Source organism: Lutra lutra, chromosome 17 (genome assembly GCF_902655055.1).
Source record: "Lutra lutra chromosome 17, mLutLut1.2, whole genome shotgun sequence".
Taxonomy (NCBI): domain Eukaryota; kingdom Metazoa; phylum Chordata; class Mammalia; order Carnivora; family Mustelidae; genus Lutra; species Lutra lutra.
Genome location: NC_062294.1, coordinates 272,002 through 293,650, shown reverse-complemented (window position 1 = coordinate 293,650; position 21,649 = coordinate 272,002). Strand labels below are relative to the sequence as shown.

Here is a 21,649-nt window from a genome sequence, read left to right as displayed (position 1 = left end):
GACCTCTCAGTGTTGCCCAAAGCCCCTCAGAGGCAGACGGCTCTGCCTCCCGCTGGGGAGGGCTCAGGGCTTCATGCAGCCGTTCCAGCACAGGTCCCTCCCCGCTCTACTTCCTGATGTCTTCTGTCAGCTCTGCCCATGGACCACAGTCCCAGGCCCAGCAAAGAACTCTCACTGGAGCTTCCTGGCTTCTTCCCTGCCCCTCCATCTACTCACCCTGGGACCAAGTCCAGCCTCCCAGGGCCCCGTCCCTGCCCTCCCTGGGTGGGCAGCCGCTCTCACCTTCACCAGCCCACCTCTCCCCAGCACCTACTGCCCCCCCCACACAAGGGCAGGGATGCGCTTCCACCCCAGGTCCTGGAATGCATCTGGCCCACAGTGGCTTTTGAAGGAACCGTGGAGGTATATGCTAGCACCAACTTCTAGAATGATGGGTCTCGAAACCCTTTCAGATGACCTTCTTTGGACTGAACAACTCCAGGTGCAGGAACTCACCCCAAGGAAATAACTACTTGCCACAGGGAAGCCCAGCAACCCAGCCAGAAGGATGGGTCCAACTGGATACCAGGCACCCCCAAGACAAAACCCAGTAATGCTTGCCTCAACCCAAAGATGGCTTGACGACACAGGAAGGGATCGACAGTCTATCGTTGATGTCTTAAAAGGCAGTTGACAAACATGATCTCATGTTTGTAAACAAGGAAATACACAAGGAAATACAATAGAAGACTCCGGAAAGACATGTACTAAACGTTAAAGGGTGATTATCTATGGAGTGTGTCTCTTTTGGCCAGTTTTATCTGATGAGAACGTGCTCCTCTCTGGAGAGCGGAGAGGCGGTCAGGGTTAGGGAGCGGAGGGGCGGGAGGAGCAGCTCACTTCAGGCAGAAGAGTGAGGTCTCCACGGTTCCAAACGGCAGAAGGCTACTGAAGAACTCTGGGACAGGGAGGCTCTCGGCGGGGGCAGGAAGGGCCACGTGCACGTCTGGGAGCGCAGACCTGGACTCGCTCAGGTGCACGACCAGGGCAGCCAAGCCCAGCACGTGGGAGGCACTCAGGCTCGGGCCCTGAAACGGGAGATGGTGTTTCTCCAGGAAGGAGGGCAGAGCCCACATCCCAGAAAGAGGGAGGCAGCGGCCCTACCTGATGACGGAGCAGCTGGCAGAGCCGGGTGAGCATGACAGGGAGGAGCCTGCGTCCACACACAGTTGTCACAAAGCGCGCAGCCCAGGGACCCTGCCTGCAGAGACAGCCGCGAGACCAGCAGTCTGGCCAGTCCTGGCCCTGCACGGCCCTCCCATGGAGTCCGCTGCGTGAGCCGTCACACACAGGAGGCCCGAAAAAGAACTGGGCTGTTCCCCAAACAGCGGGCTCCCCTGCAGTGCTGCTCACCCTCCGCCCTGTCTCCACCAGAGCAAAGTCAGCATGGCCCCGCCACCCCACCTGGGACCCCCAACCAGGACAGAAGGCAGAAGGCAGGACCCAGGGTGAGAGCCAGACTAGGGATGGACAGCCACGCTCCTCGTCCTCATCACGGAAGACAGGGAGAAGCTCACTGCACCGGGGAGACCCGCTCTCAGCCCCTGGCCGCTGTGCGCAGCCCCACACCACCCCGGGAAAAGCACCAGCCTCTACCTGTCTGCTGGTGTGAAGCTGGAGGCCGCCATCAGGTTCTGACAGAAAGAAGTCAACAGGAGGTCCGCGACCTGACAGAGACAGAGAGACGGTCACTGAGGGACAAAGTCCTGGAGAGAGCCGGAGCCCGACGGACTGCTGACGCCTTGGACACGGCAAAGCAGGTGCACATCTGCGGAGGAAATGCTCACGCTGACCGGCGACCGAACCCCAGTCCCGAATCCCGACAGATGGCAGCGTAGGTGGCCCACAGTCCCGGCCCTGAGATGGTGCAACAGGGAATGGTGTCTGCACACCTCGTCTCTATAGGCCCAGAGAGTCAAGAGTTTTAGGCTTTGGGGCCACAAACACCATCTGCTGCGTGTTCTGCAGAAATTTAAAAGGAGTCTGTACACGCAGAGGTGGGGGTGGGCTGACCCCGGGTGGAGCAGGCCCAGCTCCCCACGTCTTGTTTCCCAAACCGGCCCACTTGCCGGCCCAGCACCCACACCCCGCACTCACCTCCTGTTCCTGCTGCTCCAGGTGTGGAGCCCGGAGGCTGAGCTGGACCCGAGAGAGCCCCAGGCTGCTGTCGTCCTCTCCCGGGCCCAGGACGGAGCTGAGCCGCTCGGAGACCAGTGCCAGGTGAGCAGAAAGATCTGCAGACGAAGAAGGCCACAGTGAGAGGAGCCAGACAGCCACGGACACCCAACCATGCCTGCACCTGGGGCTGGCTCTGCCTATCCCGGGCGCATGTCCCCCAGGAAGCGGGGCGGACTGCGACACGAGACGGGCACGAGATGCGACAGAGTGGGGCCAGGGGCTGCACACTGCCTTTTGCCCGGTTCTCTGAGGGGTCCACGTGCTCCTTCGCCATCAGAGACCTCCACTTTGCACGCACACTCTCGAGTCCCCCTCATGCTGTTACACCTGCTGAGGCTCCGCGTCCCACCGCCAGCCTCCAGGCGCGAGGCAGGGAAACAGGCCACCAGGCCCGCTGGAACCGGCAGGTGTGCGGCTAGAAACAAGGCTGACCGGACCTGTCGGGATCCTGCTGAAGCCCGGGGGTCCTGCCCTGGCCTTCACATGTCCCTACTTCATGCGAGTGCAGCTCTGAAAGGCCACACACCCAGGGCGCTGGGTGCCACCACGAGTGGGGACACTAAGCTGGCGTTGGGAATATTTCCTCTGGGAGGCTCTGACTGAATATTCTGTCCTCGTTTGAATACAATGGTTTATGATCTATAAAAACTTACTATACTTCCTGGGTAAAAATATGGTTTATTTATTTTAGATTCTGCATTTTTCCCAACAAAAATCTCTTCGATAGGGGACATCAATATTTGATTTTATGGACTGCCACTCTGTAGTGTGAACTGGTCACATTCTTCCTCCACAAGCGAACATTTGTGCCTCGCCATCTTCTAGGACCTCATCGCACAGAAGCAGAGGCCTAGTGCTTAGTGGCCCTGCTTCTCAGTTCCTTCAGAAAGATACCCCAGAGCCTCGGAACGCCGATTTTCTCCCTCCCCATCATCTGTCCTGCTGGACTGTCAAACGGCAGAGTGGTCGTCCCTGCTAAGGGTCTATGACAGCCTGAACAAGAGCCGAGCCCTGTCCAGCAGCCACCCGCGCCGCACTCAGGCTGAACCGAACTCAGGCTCCGGAGGACACCCACGCAGCCCGCGAAGACCCGCCGCGGACAGCCCCGCCCTCTGCCAGGTCCTCACCATCACCCTGCGCGGGGTCTGCCACGGCGGCTCGGAACTCTCTGAGCGCAGCCGCAAGCAGTCCCAGAGGCTCCTCCACGCAGCTGGCATCCGCCGTCTTCCCTGGGGCTGCACCTGGGAGACGACAGGACATACAGCCCTGGATGCAGCTCGTCGGTGAGAAGGGCAGACAGAGGCGCCAGACGAGGGGAGGCGCTGCTGGGCACCGATCACTGGATCAGAAATTTGTTCATAAATGTTTAACTTAAGAAAAAACACGGTTTATGCACAACGTGCCATAAAGATTAAAATGTAAAGAAAAAACACCAGAAGCAGAGTGAGGGAGTCTGGGTGGAGACATAGGATTGTGGATGAGTGACAATTTATTCCATTTCTCCGAATTTTAAGTAACATTGTCATACTGTTTTTTATGACAGGATATTAAAAAAAGAATAAGATGTAAAGAAAAAAGCTGAGGGGGCGCCTGGGTGGCTCAGTGGGTTAAGCCTCTGCCTTCGGCTCGGGTCAGGGTCTCAGGGTCCTGGGATCGAGCCCCACACTGGGCTCTCTGCTCAGCGGGGAGCCTGCTTCTCTCTCTCTCTCTCTCTGCCTGCCTCTCTGCTTATTTGTGATCTCTGTCAAATAAATAAAATCTTTAAAAAAAAAAAAAACAAAGCTAAGAATTAGTATATATAAGATGATTACTAGCTCTCAATATATATTGCATAAATTTATGAAAAAAAAGATCTGATCACATATTTGTAAAAGAAAAATGTTCCTTTTTTTTTTTCAAACACATAACGTCTTGCTTCAGGGGTACAGGTCTGTGATTCATCAGTCTTACACAATTCACAGCACTCACCATAGCACATATGTCCACCTCCAGTGTCCATCCCCCAGCTGCCCCACCCCTCCCACCCCCTCCACTCCAGCAACCCTCAGTTTGTTTCCTGAGATTAAGAGTCTCTTATGGTTTGTCTCCCTCTGGCTTCATCTTTCTTCATTTTCTCTAGATTCCCCTGTGATCCTCTGCCTTGTTTCTCAAATTTCACACATCCATGAGATTGGATCGTATGGTAATTGTCTTTCTCTGATTCACTTATTTTGCTTAACATAACAGCCTCTGGTTCCATTCACATCATTGCAAAAGGCAAGATCTCAATTTTTGATGGCTGCATAATGTTCCATTGTATATACATACTCCACATCTTGATCCACTCATCTGTCGATGGACATCCGGGCTCTTTCTGTAGTCTGGCTATTGTGGACATTGCTCTAATAAACACTGGGGGGCAGGTGACCCTTCAGATCGCTACATTTGTATCTGTGAGGTAAATACCCAGTAGTGCGATTGCTGGCTCGGAAGGGAGCTCTATTTTTAAGTTTTCGAGAAACCTCCATGATGTTTTCCAGAGTGGCTGCACCAGTTGGCATTCCCACCAACAGTGCGGGAGGGTCCCCCTTTCTCCGAGTCCTTGCCAGCATCTGTCGTTTCCTGACTTGTTAATTGTAGCCATTCTGACTGGTGTGAGGTGGCGTCCCACTGTATTTCCCTGATGCCGAGTGATGCTGAGCCCATTTTCATGTGCCTGTTGGCCATTTACATGTCTTTGCAGAAATGTCTGTTCATGTCTCTGCCCATTTCTTCATTGGATTATTTGTTCCTTGGGTGTTGAGTTTGGTTAAGTTCTTTATAGATTTTGGATAATAACCCTTCATCTGATATGTCATTTGCAAAAATCTCCCAATTCTGTTGGTTGTCTTTTGGTTTTGTTGACGTTTCTTTTGCTGTGGAAAAGCTTTTTATCTTTTTTTTTTTTTTTTTTTTTTTTTAAGATTTTGTTTATTTATTTGAGAGAGAGATCACAGGTAGGCAAAGCAGCAGGCTCCCTGATGAGCAGAGAGCCCGATGCGGTGCTGGATTCCAGGACTCTGGGATCACGACCCAAGCCGAAGGCAGAGCCTTTAACCCACTGAGCCACCCAGGCGCCCCATGAAAAGCTTTTTATCTGGACGAAATCCCAATCGTTCATTTTTGCCCTTGCTTCCCTTGCATCTGGCGATGTTTCTAGCAAGAATTTGCTACAGCTGAGGTCAAAGAGGTCAAGGCCTGCGTTCTCCTCAAGGATTTTGATGGATTCCTGCCTCACATTTAGCCATTTTGAGTTTGTCCTTGTGTGTGGTGTAAGGAAACAGTCCAGTGTCATTTTTCTGCATGTGGCTGTCCCAATTTTCCGAACACCGTATGTTGAAGAAACGATCTTTCTTCTATTCGACATTCTTTGCTGCTTTGTCGAAGATTAGTTGACCACAGAGTTGAGGGTCTATATCTGAGCTCTCTACTCTATTCCATCCATCTATGTGTCTGTTTTTGTGCCAGTGCCATGCTGTCTTGACGATCAAAGCTTTCTAATGTATTTAAGTTAGGCATGGCGATGTCCACAGCTCTGGTTTCTGTTGTTGACATTCATCTGGCTATTCGGGATCCTTCCTGGTTCTGTATAAATTTTAGGATTATTTGTTCCCTTTCTGTGAAAGAAGGTGATGGTATTTTGATAGGGACTGCACTAAATGTGTAGACTGCTCTAGGTGGCATAGACATTTTTACAATATTTGTTCTTCCACTCCATGAGCATGGAACTATCTTCCATTTCTGTGTGTCTTCCTCAATTTCTCTCAAGAATGCTCTATACTTTTCTGAGTAGTGATTCTTTGACTCTCTGGTTAGATTTATTCCTAGGTAATCTTATGGGATTAGGTACAACTGTAAATGGGATTGACTCCTTAATTTCTCTTTCTTCTGTCTAGCTGTTGGTGTATAGAAATGCAACTGATTGGGGCGTCTGGGTGGCTCAGTGGGTTAAGCCTCTGCCTTCAGCTCGGGTCATGATCCCAGGGTCCTGGGATTGAGCCCCGCATCGGGCTCTGTGCTCAGCGGGGAGCTTGCTTGCCCTCCTGTCTCTCTGCCTACTTGTGATCTCTGTCAAATAAATAAATAAAATCTTAAAAAAAAAAAAAAAAGATGGGGCGCCTGGGTGGCTCAGTGGGTTAAGCCACTGCCTTCGGCTCAGGTCATGATCTCAGGGTCCTGGGATCGAGCCCCACATCGGGCTTTCTGCTCAGCAGGGAGCCTGCTTCCTCCTCTCTCTCTGCCTGCCTCTCTGCCTACTTGTGATTTCACTCTGTCAAATAAATAAATAAAATCTTTAAAAAAAAAAAAAAAAAAAGAAATGCAACTGATTTCTGTGCATTGATTTTATATCCAGTCACTTTACTGAATTCCTGTATGAGTTCTGGCAGTTTTGAGTGGAGTCTCATCTCATCTGCAAAAAGAGTTTGACTTCTTCTTCGCTCATTCAGATGCCTTTTGTTTCTTCTTCTTGTCTGACTGCTGAGGCTAGGACTCGCAGTGGTCATAGTCAGTAACCCTGCTTTGTTCCTGACCTCAGGGGAAAAGCTCTCAGTTTTTACATCAAAGTTTACATCAAAGAATGATATTCACTGTGGGTTTTTCATAGATGGCTTTGATGATATTGAGGAATGTACCCTCTATCCCTAGACTATAAAGAGTTTTGATCAAGAAAGGATGCTGTACTTCGTCAAACACATTTTCTGCATCTATTAAGAGGATCATATAGTTCTTGTTCTCTTTTATTAATGTGTTGTATCCCATTGATTGATTTGCGGATGTTAAAACCAACCTTGCAGTCCTGGGATAAATCCCACTTCATCATGATGAATAATCCTTTTAATGTACTGCTGGATCCTACTGACTAGTATTTTCATGAGAATTTTTGCATCTGTGTTCAACAAGGAACTGGTCTGTAATTCTTTCTGATGGGGCCTTTGTCTGATTTGGGGATCAAGGTAATGCTGTCTTCATAAAATGAGTTTAAAGGTTTTCCTTCCATTTCTATTTTTTGGAAGTCTCAGAAGAATAGGTATTAATTCTTCTTTAAATGTTTGGTATAATTCCCCTGGGAAGCCGTCTGGCCCTGGGCTCTGGTTTGTTGGGAGATTTTTGATGACTACTTCAATTTCCTTGCTGGTTATGGTTCTGTTCAGGTGTTCTAGTTCTTCCTGTTTCTAGTTTTGGAAGTTTATACATCTCTAGGAATGTATCCATTTCTTCCAGATTACCTGATTTTTTGGCATATACTTGTTCATAATATGTACTTATAATTGTTTTTTTTAAAGATTTTATTTATTTATTTGACAGAGAGAGACAGAAAGAGAGGGAATACAAGCAGGGGGAGCGGGAGAGGGAGAAGCAGGCCTCCCGCTGAGCAGGAAGTCCAATGCCGGGCTCGATCCCAGGATCATGACCTGAACTGAAGACAGATGCTTAACTGAGCCACCCAGGCGCCCCTATAATCGTATTTCTTTGGTGTTGGTTGTGATCTCTCCTCTTTCATTCATGATTTTATCTGGGTCCTTTCTCTCTTCTTTTGGATAAGTCTGGCCAGAGGGTTATCAATCTTATTCTTTCAAAGGACAAGATCCTACTTTCATCGATCTGTTCCATTCTTTTAGTTTCTACTGCATTAACTTCAGCTCCAATCTTTATTATTTCTCTTCTCCTGCTGGGTTTAGGCTTGCTTTGCTCTTTCTCCACCTCCTCTGGGTATAAGGTTGTGCATTTGAGACCTTTCTTGTTTCCTGAGAAAGGTTTGTATTGCTATACACTTTCCTCTTAGGAGCGCCTTTGCTGCATCCCAAATATTTTTTTTTTTTTAAGATTTTATTTATTTATTTGACAGAGATCACAGGTAGGCAGAGAGGCAGGCAGAGAGAGGAAGGGAAAGAGGCTCCCTGCTGAGCAGACAGCCCGATGTGGGGCTCGATCCCAGGACCCTGGGATCATGACCTGAGCCAAATATTTTGAACAGTTAGGTTTTCATTTTCATTTGTTTCCATGAACTTTGTTCATTCTTCAATTTCCTGTTGACGATTCATTGTTTAGTAGGATGCTCTTTAGCCTCCATGTATTTGAGTTCTTTCCAACTTTCTGCTTGTGATTGAGTTCGAGTGTCAAAGCATTGTGGTCTGAGAATATGTAGGGAGTGATCCCAATCTTTAGGTACCGGTTGAGATCTGACTTGTGACCCACAATGTGATCTATTCTGGAGAACAGATCCATGTGCACTAGAGAAGAATGTGTATTTTGTTGCTTTGGGATGGAATTTTCTGCATATATCTGTGATGTCCATCTGGTCCAGTGTGTCATTCAAAGTCCTTATTTCTTTGTTGATCTTTTGTTTAGATGATCTGTCCATATCAGTGAGGGGGTGTTAAAGTTCCCTACTATTATTGTATTATTGTCGATGTGTTTGATTTTGTTATTTTTTTTAAAGATTTTATTTATTTATTTGACAGAGAAAGAGATCACAAGTAGGCAGAGAGGCAGGCAGAGAGCGAGGGGGAAGCAGGCTCCCCGCTGAGCAGAGAGCCCGATGTGGGGCTCGATCCCAGGACCCTGAGACCGTGACCTGAGCCGAGGGCAGAGGTTTAACCCACTGAGCCACCCAGGCGCCCCTGATTTTGTTATTAATTGGCTTATATAATTGGCTGCTCCCATGTTAGGGGCATAAATATTTACAACTGTTAGATCTTCTTGTTGGATATACCATTTAAGTATGGTCGAGTGTCCTTCCTCATCTCTTATTATAGTCTTTGGTTTAAAATCTAAATTGTTGGGTATACGGATCGCCACTCCAGCTTTCTTTTACTGTTCATTAGCATGGCAATTGGTTTTCCACCTCCTCACTTCAAATCCGGAGGTCTCTTTGGGTCTAAAATGAGTCTCTTGCAGGCAGCATATAGATGGGTGTTACTTTTTTATCCAATCTGATACCCTGTGTCTTTTGATTAGGATATTTAGTCCATTTACATTCAGGGCAACTAGTGAAAGATATGAATTTAGTGCATTGTATTGCCTGTAAGATGACCGCTGCTGTATATTGTCTCTGGTTTTTTTCCTAGTCTATATTACTTTTAGGTTCTCTCTCTGCTTAGAGGACCCCTTTCAAAATTTCTTGTAGGGCTGGTTTGGTGTTCACAAATGCTTTTAGTTTTTATTTGTCCTGGAAGCTTTTTGTCTCTCCTTCTATTTTCAATGACAGTCTACCTGGATATAGTATTCTTGGCTGCATATTTTTCCCATTTAGTGCCCTGAATATGTCATGCCAGTACTTTCTGGAGTGTCAAGTCTCTGTGGATAGGTCTGCTGCCAATTTAATGTTTCTTCTGTTGTAGGTTACAGTCAGTCCTCTTCTTCTGAGCTGTTTTTAGGATTTTCTCTTTGTCTCTGAGACTTGTTAATTTTACTATTAGATGATGAGGTGTTAACCAATTTTTATTGATTTTGAGGGGGGGGTTCTATGTACCTCTTAGATTTTGATATCTGTTTCCTTCCCCAAATTAGGTTAGTTCTCCACTATAATTTGCTCCAATATACCTTTTGCCCCCTCTTTCTTTATTCTTCTTCTGGGATGCCAATTATTCTAGTATTACTTCATTTTATGGTATCACTTGTCTCTCGAATTCTCCCCTCATGATCTAGTAGTTGTTTATCTCTTTTTCTCAGCTTCTTTATTCTCTATTACTTGGTCTTCTAGATCACTAATTCTCTCTTCTGCCTCATTTATCTGAGCAGTTAGAGCCTCCACTTTTTATGACACCTCATTAACGACCTTTTTGATTTTAATGACCTTTTTGATTTTGACTTGGTTAGATTTTATTTTTCCAGAAAGGGATTTTCTCGTATTTTCTATGCTTTTTTTCAAGCCCAGCTAGTATCTTTATAACTGCTATTCTGAACTCTTAGTTTCGTCATCTTACTAATGTCCGTGCTGATCAGGTCCCTGGCAGTCGGTACTGCCTCTTGTTCTTTTTTTTGAGGTGAGTATTTCCATTTCATCATTTTGTCCAGAGAACTAGAAGAACAAGAAAACAAAATGCTGAAAGGGTAGCAACGGCTCCAGAAAAACAAATCAGAGGAGATGTGAAACTTCCAGAAAGTGGTCGCTTTTCAGTTCATAGAGGTGCTGCTATTCTTTTCTTTGATCTTCTGTTGAGTTCATAGGTATTCAGAATGGTTTCATAACTCAGTAGCTGAATTCCTGGGACCAGACGAAATGTAGGTCTCCTACTCCACCACCATCTTGCTAGCTCTTCAAGAAAAATGTTTCGAGGGACACCTGAGTGGCTCAGTGGGTTAAGCGTCTGCCTTTGTTTGGCTCAGGTCATGATCTCAGGGCCCTGGGGTCCAGCCCCGCATCCAGCTCACTGCTCAGTGGGAAGCCTACTTATACCTCTCCCTCTGCCTGTCCCCTGCTCGTGCTCTTGTGCTGTCAAATAAATAAATAAACCTTAAAAAAAAAGGAATGCACACGACACATGTTTTAAAAGCAGAATAAGTTCCAGTTCTGGGGTCACCAGAGAAGACAAGGGATAAATGCAGTGAGCCTCACAAGGTAAACACTAGGACAAAACCAGAAATCGTAAGGCTTCTTTTATAAGCCCTGCCAGATAAAGTATAGTGACTATTCTTGAGGCCCCCAAGGCAGGGTCCGGGGGCTGCATAGTAGGGAGGAGCTGCCTCTCACACACGGGACACAGCCCTACAGTCTCGCTGGTACCCCCAGCACAGAGGTGAGCTGTTTCAATACTGGTGCAAACAAGTGTGAGACCTAGGACTTTCATTCTTTGCCCTCTCAAGTTTCTTCAGTCTCCGTGGCTGTGAGAAATCATCCAAGTGTGTAAAAGGAAGGATTTTGGGAGACAGAACTAGAAAACACAGCCTCATTCAGCCTAGCTGACCCGGCAAAGGTCAGAGGACTTAAACCATGTGACAATGCTGAGGAACCAGGCCCTCCTGATCGGCCTCCCACCATCGCCCAGTTAGTGGAGACCATGGGATGGGTAGGAATCTGCCAGCAAGGCTGCCCAGTGGCTTCCAGCACTGCTGTCGCAAGCAGGCAGTTGCAAATCAGACCTAGGCCCATAGCACTCATCCTCATGAGCCGAGCGATCTCCAACTCAAGAGAGAAGCCTCGGCCGACCCGTAAGCAGACCCCCCAATCACATCCCACTTCAGAATCAACACTGCGGGCCTCAAGCCCGGCTGCCTCGTCTGACAGGTCACCCAAATCAAGACAAGCAAGCAGAAGGCGCATCACAGCCTCATGCAGCACAACAGGGAGGTGCCCCAGCAGGTAACTTGCCAAGGCCTCCGGGCTGGGACCTGACAAGTAGGGTAGGTCTGTCCTGACTGAGCCAGATCGGCACTGGCCAAGGTCTTGCCCGCATACCTTGTGACCAGGGAGGCAGAAAGGTGCCCGTCTCAGGGACAGAGCCATTAACCTTACTTTCTGGCTTCTTCTCTCCGGCAGTGGAACAGGCTTGGCAATAGGTGGAGTACAGAGACGGGGGAATTTTATCTGCCCTGGATCAGGAGAAAACATGAAAACCCAAGTCAACCATGACTCAAATTAGCTCTCAAGCTCACAATTCCAAAAATTATCACAGAACAAAAATACATGATATAATCTATTACCCATACCTTATAGTATGACCCTGTTTTTAGAAAAAAAGAAACCATTACATGAATCAAACTGTCCTGTTTCATAATGTGTCATATAAAAATATCTGCCAATGGGGTTTTAGGGTAGTGAGATTATAAATAATTTTTACTTCTCTCATTAAAGTTTGGGTAATTTCCAAATTTTTAAAATGAATTTATGACTTTTAATGAGTAATACGGAGAAAAACATCCAATTAATGTCATTAAAAATACACAGAATTATAGAACAAAGTCCTATGACAAAGATGTTCAGAGAAGCAGGAGCCGCAGAGTGGCAGCCCAGGTACGGGACACATGCAGTGGTATGGCCTACAGGACACAGCGTCTCAGAATGAACAGTGAGGCAGGAGGGCAGCCCTCACCACAGTGTTGCAAACCCAGATGACGAACCAGAGAAAGGAGGGAGATGGATGGGTCCTAGAGCAGGAGTCCCCTCGCAGGCCGCATCCAGGCAGAGGACGGCCCGCGTCTGAGGAACACACCACGCACCTGGGACCAGAAAGCCATGAGCTTCAGGATTAGAAACCAATGCAAAGAACAAGAAAAGAGCAAATCTGAGGAAATGCAGAAACCCACAGAAAAGGACATTTCAGACACCACTCATCCTCGAAGAGCTAAGACAGTGACAGAAGGGTCGGGCAGGTAAACTGGAAGAAATCCTACTAAAAAGAGAGAAAATTACACCCCAAAAAACAGACATGCAAAACGGAGAGCAAGTCAGAAGACAATCGGGCACCCAATGCCTGAGAAGTGGGAGCCACAAGGAGCCACACGGGGAATAAGCTACTGATGTCATCTGGTCTGGGGTTTGCTTCCAAACAGCCCAGAGCAGCAGGGGCATGTGTGCGTGACATAAACACGATTCTACTTTCTGTCTTAAATTTCTCATAACAGAAGATTTTAAAATATCTGAGAAAATTTCTTATACTGAAGGGCATGAATTTCCAGAGTAAAAGGCCCACCTTCTGCTCAGCCAAGAAATGAAAGCGGACCTAAATACCAAAATGCACAGCCGTTAAATTTCAGAACACAGGGAAGAAAAAGGCACAGGAAGTCTCCGGAGAAAAACACAGGTCACGTGCAAAGGATCAGAAACATACCAGCTCACCGTCAGCACTAGAAGCCAGACACCAACCGAGCAATACTTTAAAAAATTTTAGGAAAAGTATTTCCGACCCAGATTCCTAACCCTCAGCAAACTACCTGCCAATTGCGAGGGTTAAGTAAGCTGCCCCCCAAAAAGAAAAAGGAAGGAAGAAAGAAAAAAAGAAAAGAAATATAAATATCAAAATTCAGTTAAGAGGGGCGCCTGGGTGGCTCCGTGGGTTAAGCCGCTGCCTTCAGCTCAGGTCATGATCTCAGGGTCCTGGGATCGAGCCCCGCATCGGGCTCTCTGCTCTGTAGGGAGCCTGCGTCCCCCTCTCTGCCTGCCTCTCTGCCTGCCTGTGATCTCTCTCTGTCAAATAAATAAATAAAATCTTCAAAAAAAAAAAAAATTCAGTTAAGAGTTGAAAATGCTTGGGGCACCTGGGTGGCTCAGTGGCTTAAGCCACTGCCCTCGGCTCAGGTCATGATCTCGGGGTCCTGGGATCGAGCCCCACATCAGGCTCTCTGCTCAGCGGGGAGTCTGCTTCCTCCTCTCTCTCTGCCTGCCTCTGCCCACTTGTGATCTCTCTCTCTCTCTCTCAAATAAATAAATAAAATCTTTAAAAAAAAAAAAGTTGAAAATGCTTGCCTCCAGAGAAAAAGAAATGGCAGGGAGGGGTGGGGGGATGGCTGTTTCTCCTAATAAACTTTATAAAACTGAAACTTAACTCTATATCCTTACTTGACTTTGACAGAAACATTTTTTTTAAGATTTTATTTACTTGAGAGAGAAAGAATGTGAGGGAGAGCATGAGTTGGGGGGGGGAGGGGTGAGCATGAGTCGGGGTGGAGAGTACGGGGGTTGGGGAGTAGAGGGGATGGGGAGAGAGACTCCTCACTGAGCAGGGAGCCCGATGCAGTGTTCGATCCCAGGATCCTGAGATTATGACCTAAGCCAAAGGCAGATGCTTCACTGACTGAGCCACCCAGGGGCCTCCAAAAACAATTTTTTAAAACCTAGAAATAGGGGCGCCTGGGTGGCTCAGAGGGTTAAAGCCTCTGCCTTGGGCTCAGGTCATGATCCCAGGGTCCTGGGATCAAGCCCCGTATCGGGCTCTCTGCTCTGTAGGGAGCCTGCTTCCCCCTCTCTCTCTGCCTGCCTCTCTGCCTACTTGTGATCTCTTTCTGTCCAATAAATAAATAAATAAAATCTTTAAATAAATAAATAAATAAATAAATAAAACCTAGAAATAGGGGCGCCTGGATGGCTCTGCCTTAGGCTCAGGTCATGATCCCAGGGTCCTGGGATCAAGTCCCGTGTCAGGCTCCTTGCTCAGCAGGGAGCCTGCTTCTCTCTCCGCTGGTGTGTGCACGCGCGCTCTCTCTCTCTGACAAATAAATAAATAAAATCTTTTAAAAAAATTAACATTAAGATATACCTGTATTAAAACACAAGAAAGACTATAAAACACTGAGTTAAACAACCAGTTTCAGAACCTATAAAAAGAACAAAAGAGTAAACTTGAGGAAATACGGAGAAGGCAACAGTAAAGTTAAAATCTAAAAGCAATAATACAGAAGATAAAAAATAAATCAGCAGTATGATAAGACCAAAATAATACCAAAAAACCCCCAAAAAGTAGTTATGCAGTAAAATTAACACAACAGAAAAATCTTTAACAAGAGAGAGTCATGAAGGGCAAAATTAACAACAGGAATTACAAAAAAATCTCGGGGCGAGGCAGGGGGCGCCTGGATTGCTCAGTCAGTCAAACCTTCAACTCTTGAACTCGGCTAAGGTCTTGATCTCAGGGTTTTGAATTCAAGCCCCACGGTGGGCATGGAGCCTACTTAAAAAAATATACAGGGGCGCCTGGGGGGCTCAGTGGGTTAAGCCTCTGCCTTCGGCTCAGGTCATGATCTCAGGGTCCTGGGATCGAGTCCCGCATCGGGCTCTCTGCTCAGCAGGAAGCCTGCTTCCCTCTCTGTCTCTCTCTGCCTTCCTCTCCGTCTACTTGTGATCTCTCTCTGTCAAATAAATAAATAAAATCTTAAAAAAAAAAATATATATATATATATATATATATACACACATATACATACATGGTAATCAATGCTATGTCAGTAAATTTGAAAATTTAGATAAAATAGATGGTTTTCTAGAAACATACAACTAACTCAAGAAGAAATAAAAAACCTGACTAGACCAACAAACATTCAAGACACTGAAACAGTTGCCCAGAGCCTGCCTCTGAAATGGATTCCAGGAACAGAGGACTGTAGAGCCACGTTTGACCGAACTTAAAGGAACACAGAATCCCTGTGTTATACGGACTGTTTAGGACCCGGGAAAAAGGGAAGGCCACCCAATTCATTCCATGAGGTGCTAAAATCTTGATGTCAAAGCAGCCAAGATGAGTAAAAACATGTGAGACATAGATGCAAAAATCTTAAAGTATTACTAATTCGAATTCAACAGCCTCCACAATTAAAAATCATTACCAAGTAGGAAGTGATCCAGGAATAGGAAGACAGTGGAAAAATCAAAGTCGTCCGTCCTGGAGCGGATCACAGAACACCCAAACCATCTCCAGAGACACAAAAAAGCATTAATTCATGCTCAAAGTCCTAGCAAATTCACATAGAGGGAACTTTCTTAATATCATAAAAAGCATATGAAAATATAAGGAGACTACAGCAAATCAAGTATTGGTAAAACTGTAGAAGCATTCCTATTTGAGTCAGGAACAAGACAGTTTATTTCTACAGTTTCATATAATACTAAAAAGTCTACCCAATACAATAAGACAAAAATGAAGACGTTTAAAGATCAAAAAGAAAAGACAAATTATTTTTATAGACAATGTGAGTACCTACAAAGAAAATCTACTACCTAGCTACTAAAAATAACTATGAGATAGGGGAGCACCTCTACCTCAGCAAAAAACAAAAAAACAAACAAAAAAAAGTAATACGCTTTTCACAGCAATAAAATCTAAGTACCTAGTAGTATACTGAACACAAAATTTACAAGACAGAAAAATCTACAACTGAAAGGCTTAAAAAGATATATTATGTTCATAGAAGGAAAGTTATAACAAAGTCAACTATCCATAAATTAATCTATAAAATTAAGATATTCCACTAAAAATTCTGAGTTTCCATGGGGATACACAGAAGGATGTTTACTGAAGCACGACTAAAACATGACACTGGGGCGCCTTCAGCTCAGGTCATGGTCCCAGCGACCTGGGATCAAGCCCCACATCGGGCTCCCTGCTCAGCGGGAAACCTGCTCCTCCCTCTCCCACTCCCCCTGCTTGTGTTCCCTCTCTCACTCTCTGTCATAAGTAAATAAAATCTTTGAAAATAAATAAAATAAAACATGATATTGGAGTTCACCGAAGAGTTCTGTTAGAATGATGGATAAGTGAGTCAAGGTAGTTATTCTGTAGGCCATGGGACCCTGGGATCGTGCAACGTAGCAGCTGTACCCCCAGAACAGAATTGAAAAAATTAAACAGAGAAAAAAGAGGTGTGGCTGGGTGGCTCGTTCAGTTAAGAATCTGACTCTTGATTTTGGCTCAGGTCATGATCTCAGGGTCATGAGATTGAGCCCTGTGTCCTTCTCCCTCTGACCCTCCCCCACTACAAAAATAATAAAACAAAATAAAATAAAAATAGAGAAGAGATTATACATCAACTTCAGGATAATGGTTTCCTCAGGGAAAAGGAAAGCGGGTTAGGGAGCTGGACGGAGGGTTTTTTGTTTTGTCCTTTTTTTTGAGAGAGAAAGAGAGGAGAAACACTGAGAGAGAGCTGAGCAGGGGGTGGGGAGAGGGCAGAGGAGGCTCCCTCAGCTCCCAGGCCCCCGAGAAGGGTTTCAACAGTGCCTGCACAGTTTTATTATGAGCAGAAACAAAAAAAAGGAAAGGGAGCAAAGCATTAATGTGAGTGGGGGATATGGGTGCTTTTTACAATGGTCTCTGTACTTCTGGAATATTTTATGTAAAAAATAAATAAAAATAAGGATCCCAGAAAACAGTTTTAAGATGAAAAAGTTTACTTTTACTTTCTAGGCTCTTTCTCTTTCCAACTCTTTTTTATTTATTTATTTTTTTTTACATTTACTAGACAGAGACCACAAGTAGGCAGAGAGGCAGGCGGAGAGAAAGGGGGAAGCAGGCTCCCCACTAAGCAGAGAGCCCGATGTGGGGCTCGATCCCAGGACCCTGGAATCATGATCTGAGCTGAAGGCAGAGGCTTAACCCACTGAGCCACCCAGGCGCCCCTCTTTTCAACCTTCTTATGGGTACCATTATGTTCTAGGAGCTTCACTAGGAAGCAGGATTTAAAGAACAAGTTTGGAAAGCCGGTCAAGTGTGAGCGAGGGGCCCGAGACTCCACGTTCCACTGGAGTCCCAGGTCTAGTCCAATCTGTTGTAGGGCGAGGCTTCCGTGTCTCCCTGTTCCTTTCCTTCTTTGCTTAAATTCTCCTTTCACAATGATTATGGACCAATAACGTGACTCTCTTAAATTCCCAGAAAGACAGTCCTAAAAGTTCATCGAGAAATGGTATTCAGTGGTGATATTCAGAATTAAAGAAATTTTCTTTTTAAAATCTTAATGAATGTTGAGGGCACCTGGGGGGCTCAGTCAGTAAAGCATCTGCTTTTGGCTCAGGTCATGATCCCAGGGTGCTGGGATCAAATCCCACACTGGGCTCCCTGCTCAGCGGGGAGTCTGCTTCTCCCTCTCCCTCTGCCACTCCCCCTACTATGCTCACTCTTGCTATCAAATAAATAAAATCTCTAGGGGCGCCTGGGAGGCTCAGTGGGTTAAAGCCTCTGCCTTCGGCTCAAGTCATGGTCTCAGGGTCCTGGGATCGAGCCCCGCATCGGGCTCTCTGCTCAGCGGGGAGCCTGCTTCCCCCTCTCTCTGCCTGCCTCTCTGCCTGCTTGTGATCTCTCTCTGTCAAATAAATAAAATCTTTAAAAAACAAATAAATAAATAAATAAAATCTTTAGATATATAAAGTAAAATGAAATCTTAACAAATTTTAGGCCAATATTTTATAAATAAAACACATTTCTCTACAAAAGAACCACAATTTTTTTGCATTTGTGAAAAACCCTTCTGTCCTTGCGTACCTCCTCAGGGACTCTATCAAGGCCGCTCTGGAATCAGGGGTTCTTGGAAGCTGTGGGGGAAAATGGGATTCCAGTGAGACTTGTTCTCTGCCAACTGGGCCCCAAGTCCATGACCACATGTACTGACCACACGAGGAGTGAGCAGGGCAGGGAGAAAGTGCGACACGTAGTAGGGTCTCCTGAAGATGCTGCAACAGAGAAGGGCAGGTCCAAAGGCGTCAGAGATGACTGAAGTGTTAGCGCGCCTTACTGACAGCTACAAAAACACCCATTTCCACAGAATCTCGCTGCATTTCACAGGGTGGCACTAGTGAGTTGTCCTGTCTCATCACGGCTGTGATATTCTACCAATTTTTCTTTTTTTAAGATTTACTTATTCAGGGGCACCTGGGTGGCTCAGCTGTTAAGTGTCCGCCTTTGGCTCAGGTCATGATCCCAGAGTCCTGGGATCGAGCCCTACATCGGGCTCTCTGCTCGGCGGGGGGTCTGCCTCTCCCTCTGTTCCTCCCCGCTGCTTGTTCTCTCTCTCTCTCAAATAAATACAATAATTAAACATAAAAATTAACAAACACACAAACCACCAAACCATGGACTCGTTCTCGTCCTACTTTGTGGGCTCTACTCAACCATACCCATTGGTTCTCCTCAAGAAAATGAGTTTCACAGCCTCCTCACTACAGAACCTGTGCTGGGGCAACCATCCTCAGCCACCCAGCAACAGGCACCGTGTTACGAGTGGCTCTGAGAACAGATGGGACAATCCAGGAAGCAAGGCCCTACCTGGCCTCCATGACAGCGACAGGAATCTTTCCTGTGTGTTCGAACACCGTGATGGCCTTCTCCACATCCTGCTGTGCTTGGCTATCGGGCTGGCTCCGTACAGGGAGGGTGGGGAAAGGAACAGAAGATTTCAAAGAAAAGACATTGAGGGGCGCCTGGGTGGCTCCGTGGTTAAAGCCTCTGCCTTCGGCTAAGGTCATGATCCCAGGGTCCTGGGATCGGACCCGCATCGGGCTCTCTGCTCAGCGGGGAGCCTGCTTCCTCCTCTCTCTCTCCACCTGCCTCTCCGCCTACTTGTGCTCTCTGTCAAATAAATAAAATCTTAAAAAAAAACAAAAAAACAAGACATTGAGCAGGGAAGGGTGCCATCAGCCTACCCTTTGACACCATGACAACTCTGCCATTTCAAGGTCAACAGCCACAGGCTGGCTGCTGGCACAGCAAGGAGACATTCGGACAAACCAAGGCCAGCAAGACCCCAGAAAGGGACTGACTGCTGTTTCACGCTCTCAGGAAGCAAGCACCTAGCAACAGGCCCCCTCAGGGACCATTCACCACCTCTGAGACCCTCTGCCACCCTTCTGACCCCCTTCGGGAGAATATAGGGTTCCGAAGAAAGACTCTGAAGTGGGAAGGGGAAGGGACTTAATTTTTCAGAGTTACCAAAATTATGAAACGACAACATAGGAACAGCAATAAATCTTAGATACCTACATTAAATACTTAAAACTATGGGGCACCTAGGCAGCTCAATCAATGAAGTATCTACCTTCGGCTCAGATCCCAAGGGTCCTGGGATGGAGTCCCACGTTGGGCTCTCTGCTCAGAGTGGAGTCTGCTCGTCCCTCTGCCCCTCCCCCTGCTCATGCTCTCTCTTTCGTTGTCTCTCTCAGATAAAATCTTAAATAAATAAATAAACTACTTAAAAATATTCACCTAAAACTTTCATGGCAGCTGTAAGGGCTGTCCGGCCACTCACGTTTAAGTAAGAGAGTCTTTTATTTTGTTTGTTTTTTAAAGATTTCACTTATTTATTTATCAGAGAGAGAGAGAGAGAGAGAGAGAGAGAGAATGAGTAGGGGGAGGGGCAGAGGGAGAAGCAGACTCCCGGCTACACTGAGGGGCTCCATCCCAGGACCCTGGGATCATGACCTGAGCTGTAAGCAGACACTTCACTGACTGAGTCACCCAGCTGTCCCTAAGTAAGTGAAATCTCAAAATAACACACACACCAAACAGCCATTTGACATTTGCTTTATGTAAATACAGTGAACACTTTTTCCTGCAATTCTTAGAAACACAGATCTTCCTCCCACCCTGTTTTAAAGACCTCTTCAATGCAAACCCATGTGAACAAAGATCTGAAAGACAGACCGACCCCTCTGCACACAGTAACTTACCCGCCCCCCAGCTACAGCTGCCGGGAAGGGCCCACGTGCTCGGCTCCCGAGTCCAGGAAGTCAGACTGTACTGGGTGAGCACAGGCCAGAGGCCACAGGTGGCGGCAGAAGTGAGGTGACCTTACCTCTGTGATGTCCCCGGCTGAAGACACATCCTCGTAGAGGCCCATGTTTTCCATTGAAACCTGCAGAGGGGACACAGCGGGAACATGATGCCCAGGCCTTAAGGGACAGGCTGAAGAGCGGCCACTGGGGGGAGGGGAAGCCACCACTCACCTTCAGGTCAGATAGGCGCGTCTTGGCCAGCGCGATGTAGTCCGTGAGGAGGGAGCGGTACTTGCTCGGCACCAGCGGTGGGTGGAGAATGTGTGCCTGCGGGCGGACGGCAGAGCAGGGCCCCACAGCCCGTGAACGAGGGGTGACCTCCTGGGCAGCAGCAACAGCTTGCCGCCACCGCCTGAACTCACACCAATGGCTGAAAACTCAGAGGATGAGTGAGCCATGGACTCTGGGGGGCTCCCGCCAGAGCTGGGACAGACAGAACCCCGGCTGAGGGTCTGTCTCTACATGCGGCTTTGGTCTCTCCTTCCCACGCTGGCCTGGCCAGGGAGAGCGTGCGGCGGGGTCCCCGCACAGAGCTGGCCCTCACCCTCCGCAGCCTGGCACTCCCCCCAGTCTCTCCCCTGCAGTACAAACACAGGGGTACCCCAGCCCCAGGCAGACGAGGCGTTGAGCCCTCAAGGCAGCTGGGAGTCCTGAGCTTTCACCAGGTCATGGCACGTTCTATAGGATTCCTGGTTCCTTAGGTCACATGTATTCTTTGGAATGTCATGGAAATTTCTGAATTACAAGAAGAATTAAGAATCAGTTTCTAGGGCGCCTGGGTGGCTCAGTTGGTTGAGCGACTGCCTTCGGCTCGGGTCGTGATCCTGGAGTCCTGGGATCGAGTCCCACATCGGGCTCCCGGCTCCGAGGGGAGTCTGCTTCTCCCTCTGACCTTCTCCTCGCTCATGCTCTCTCTCACTGTCTCTCTCTTCTCTCAAATAAATAAATAAATAAATAAATAAATAAATAAATAAATAAATAAAAAAGAATCAGTTTCTAGTGCCCTACCCTTCAAACAATGCTGGGCAGAATTATCTGATTAAAAAGAAAGCTTGCAGTAAGGCATTTTTAATCACGGAATTCATTCAGATTTGTTATTAAAAATGCAAACTCTAGGGGCGCCTGAGTAGCTCAGTGGGTTAAGCCTCTGCCTTTGGCTCAGGTCCTGATCTCAGGGTCCTGGGATCGAGCCCCACATTGGGCTCTCTGCTCAGCGGGGAG

General features: G+C 47.1%; 1 protein-coding gene and 1 long non-coding RNA gene across 10 annotated transcripts in view; one reads left to right on the top strand and one right to left on the bottom strand.

Moving 5' to 3' along the window:
- FANCA (FA complementation group A) overlaps positions 1-21,649 on the bottom strand; it is a 62,929-nt gene that overhangs the window by 18,545 nt on the left and 22,735 nt on the right. For all 9 annotated transcript variants that reach the window (XR_007123761.1, XR_007123763.1, XR_007123762.1 and 6 more), the window contains exons 16-26: positions 20,600-20,695; positions 20,449-20,508; positions 18,924-19,012; positions 18,271-18,331; positions 18,144-18,193; positions 11,693-11,769; positions 3,345-3,458; positions 2,137-2,273; positions 1,636-1,706; positions 1,144-1,240; positions 880-1,067 (exon numbers count right to left, since the gene is read on the bottom strand). Coding sequence is in view for 6 of the 9 variants with exons in the window: in XM_047710074.1 (XP_047566030.1) it covers positions 880-1,067; positions 1,144-1,240; positions 1,636-1,706; positions 2,137-2,273; positions 3,345-3,458; positions 11,693-11,769; positions 18,144-18,193; positions 18,271-18,331; positions 18,924-19,012; positions 20,449-20,508; positions 20,600-20,695 (1,040 nt within the window). In the remaining 3 variants the exon portion in view is untranslated. The remainder of the gene's footprint in view (positions 1-879; positions 1,068-1,143; positions 1,241-1,635; positions 1,707-2,136; positions 2,274-3,344; positions 3,459-11,692; positions 11,770-18,143; positions 18,194-18,270; positions 18,332-18,923; positions 19,013-20,448; positions 20,509-20,599; positions 20,696-21,649) is intronic.
- On the top strand, positions 3,878-13,789 carry LOC125088755 (uncharacterized). Its single transcript, XR_007123779.1, has 3 exons — positions 3,878-4,084; positions 10,854-10,863; positions 13,749-13,789. It is a non-coding gene; the product is annotated as an uncharacterized LOC125088755 (long non-coding RNA).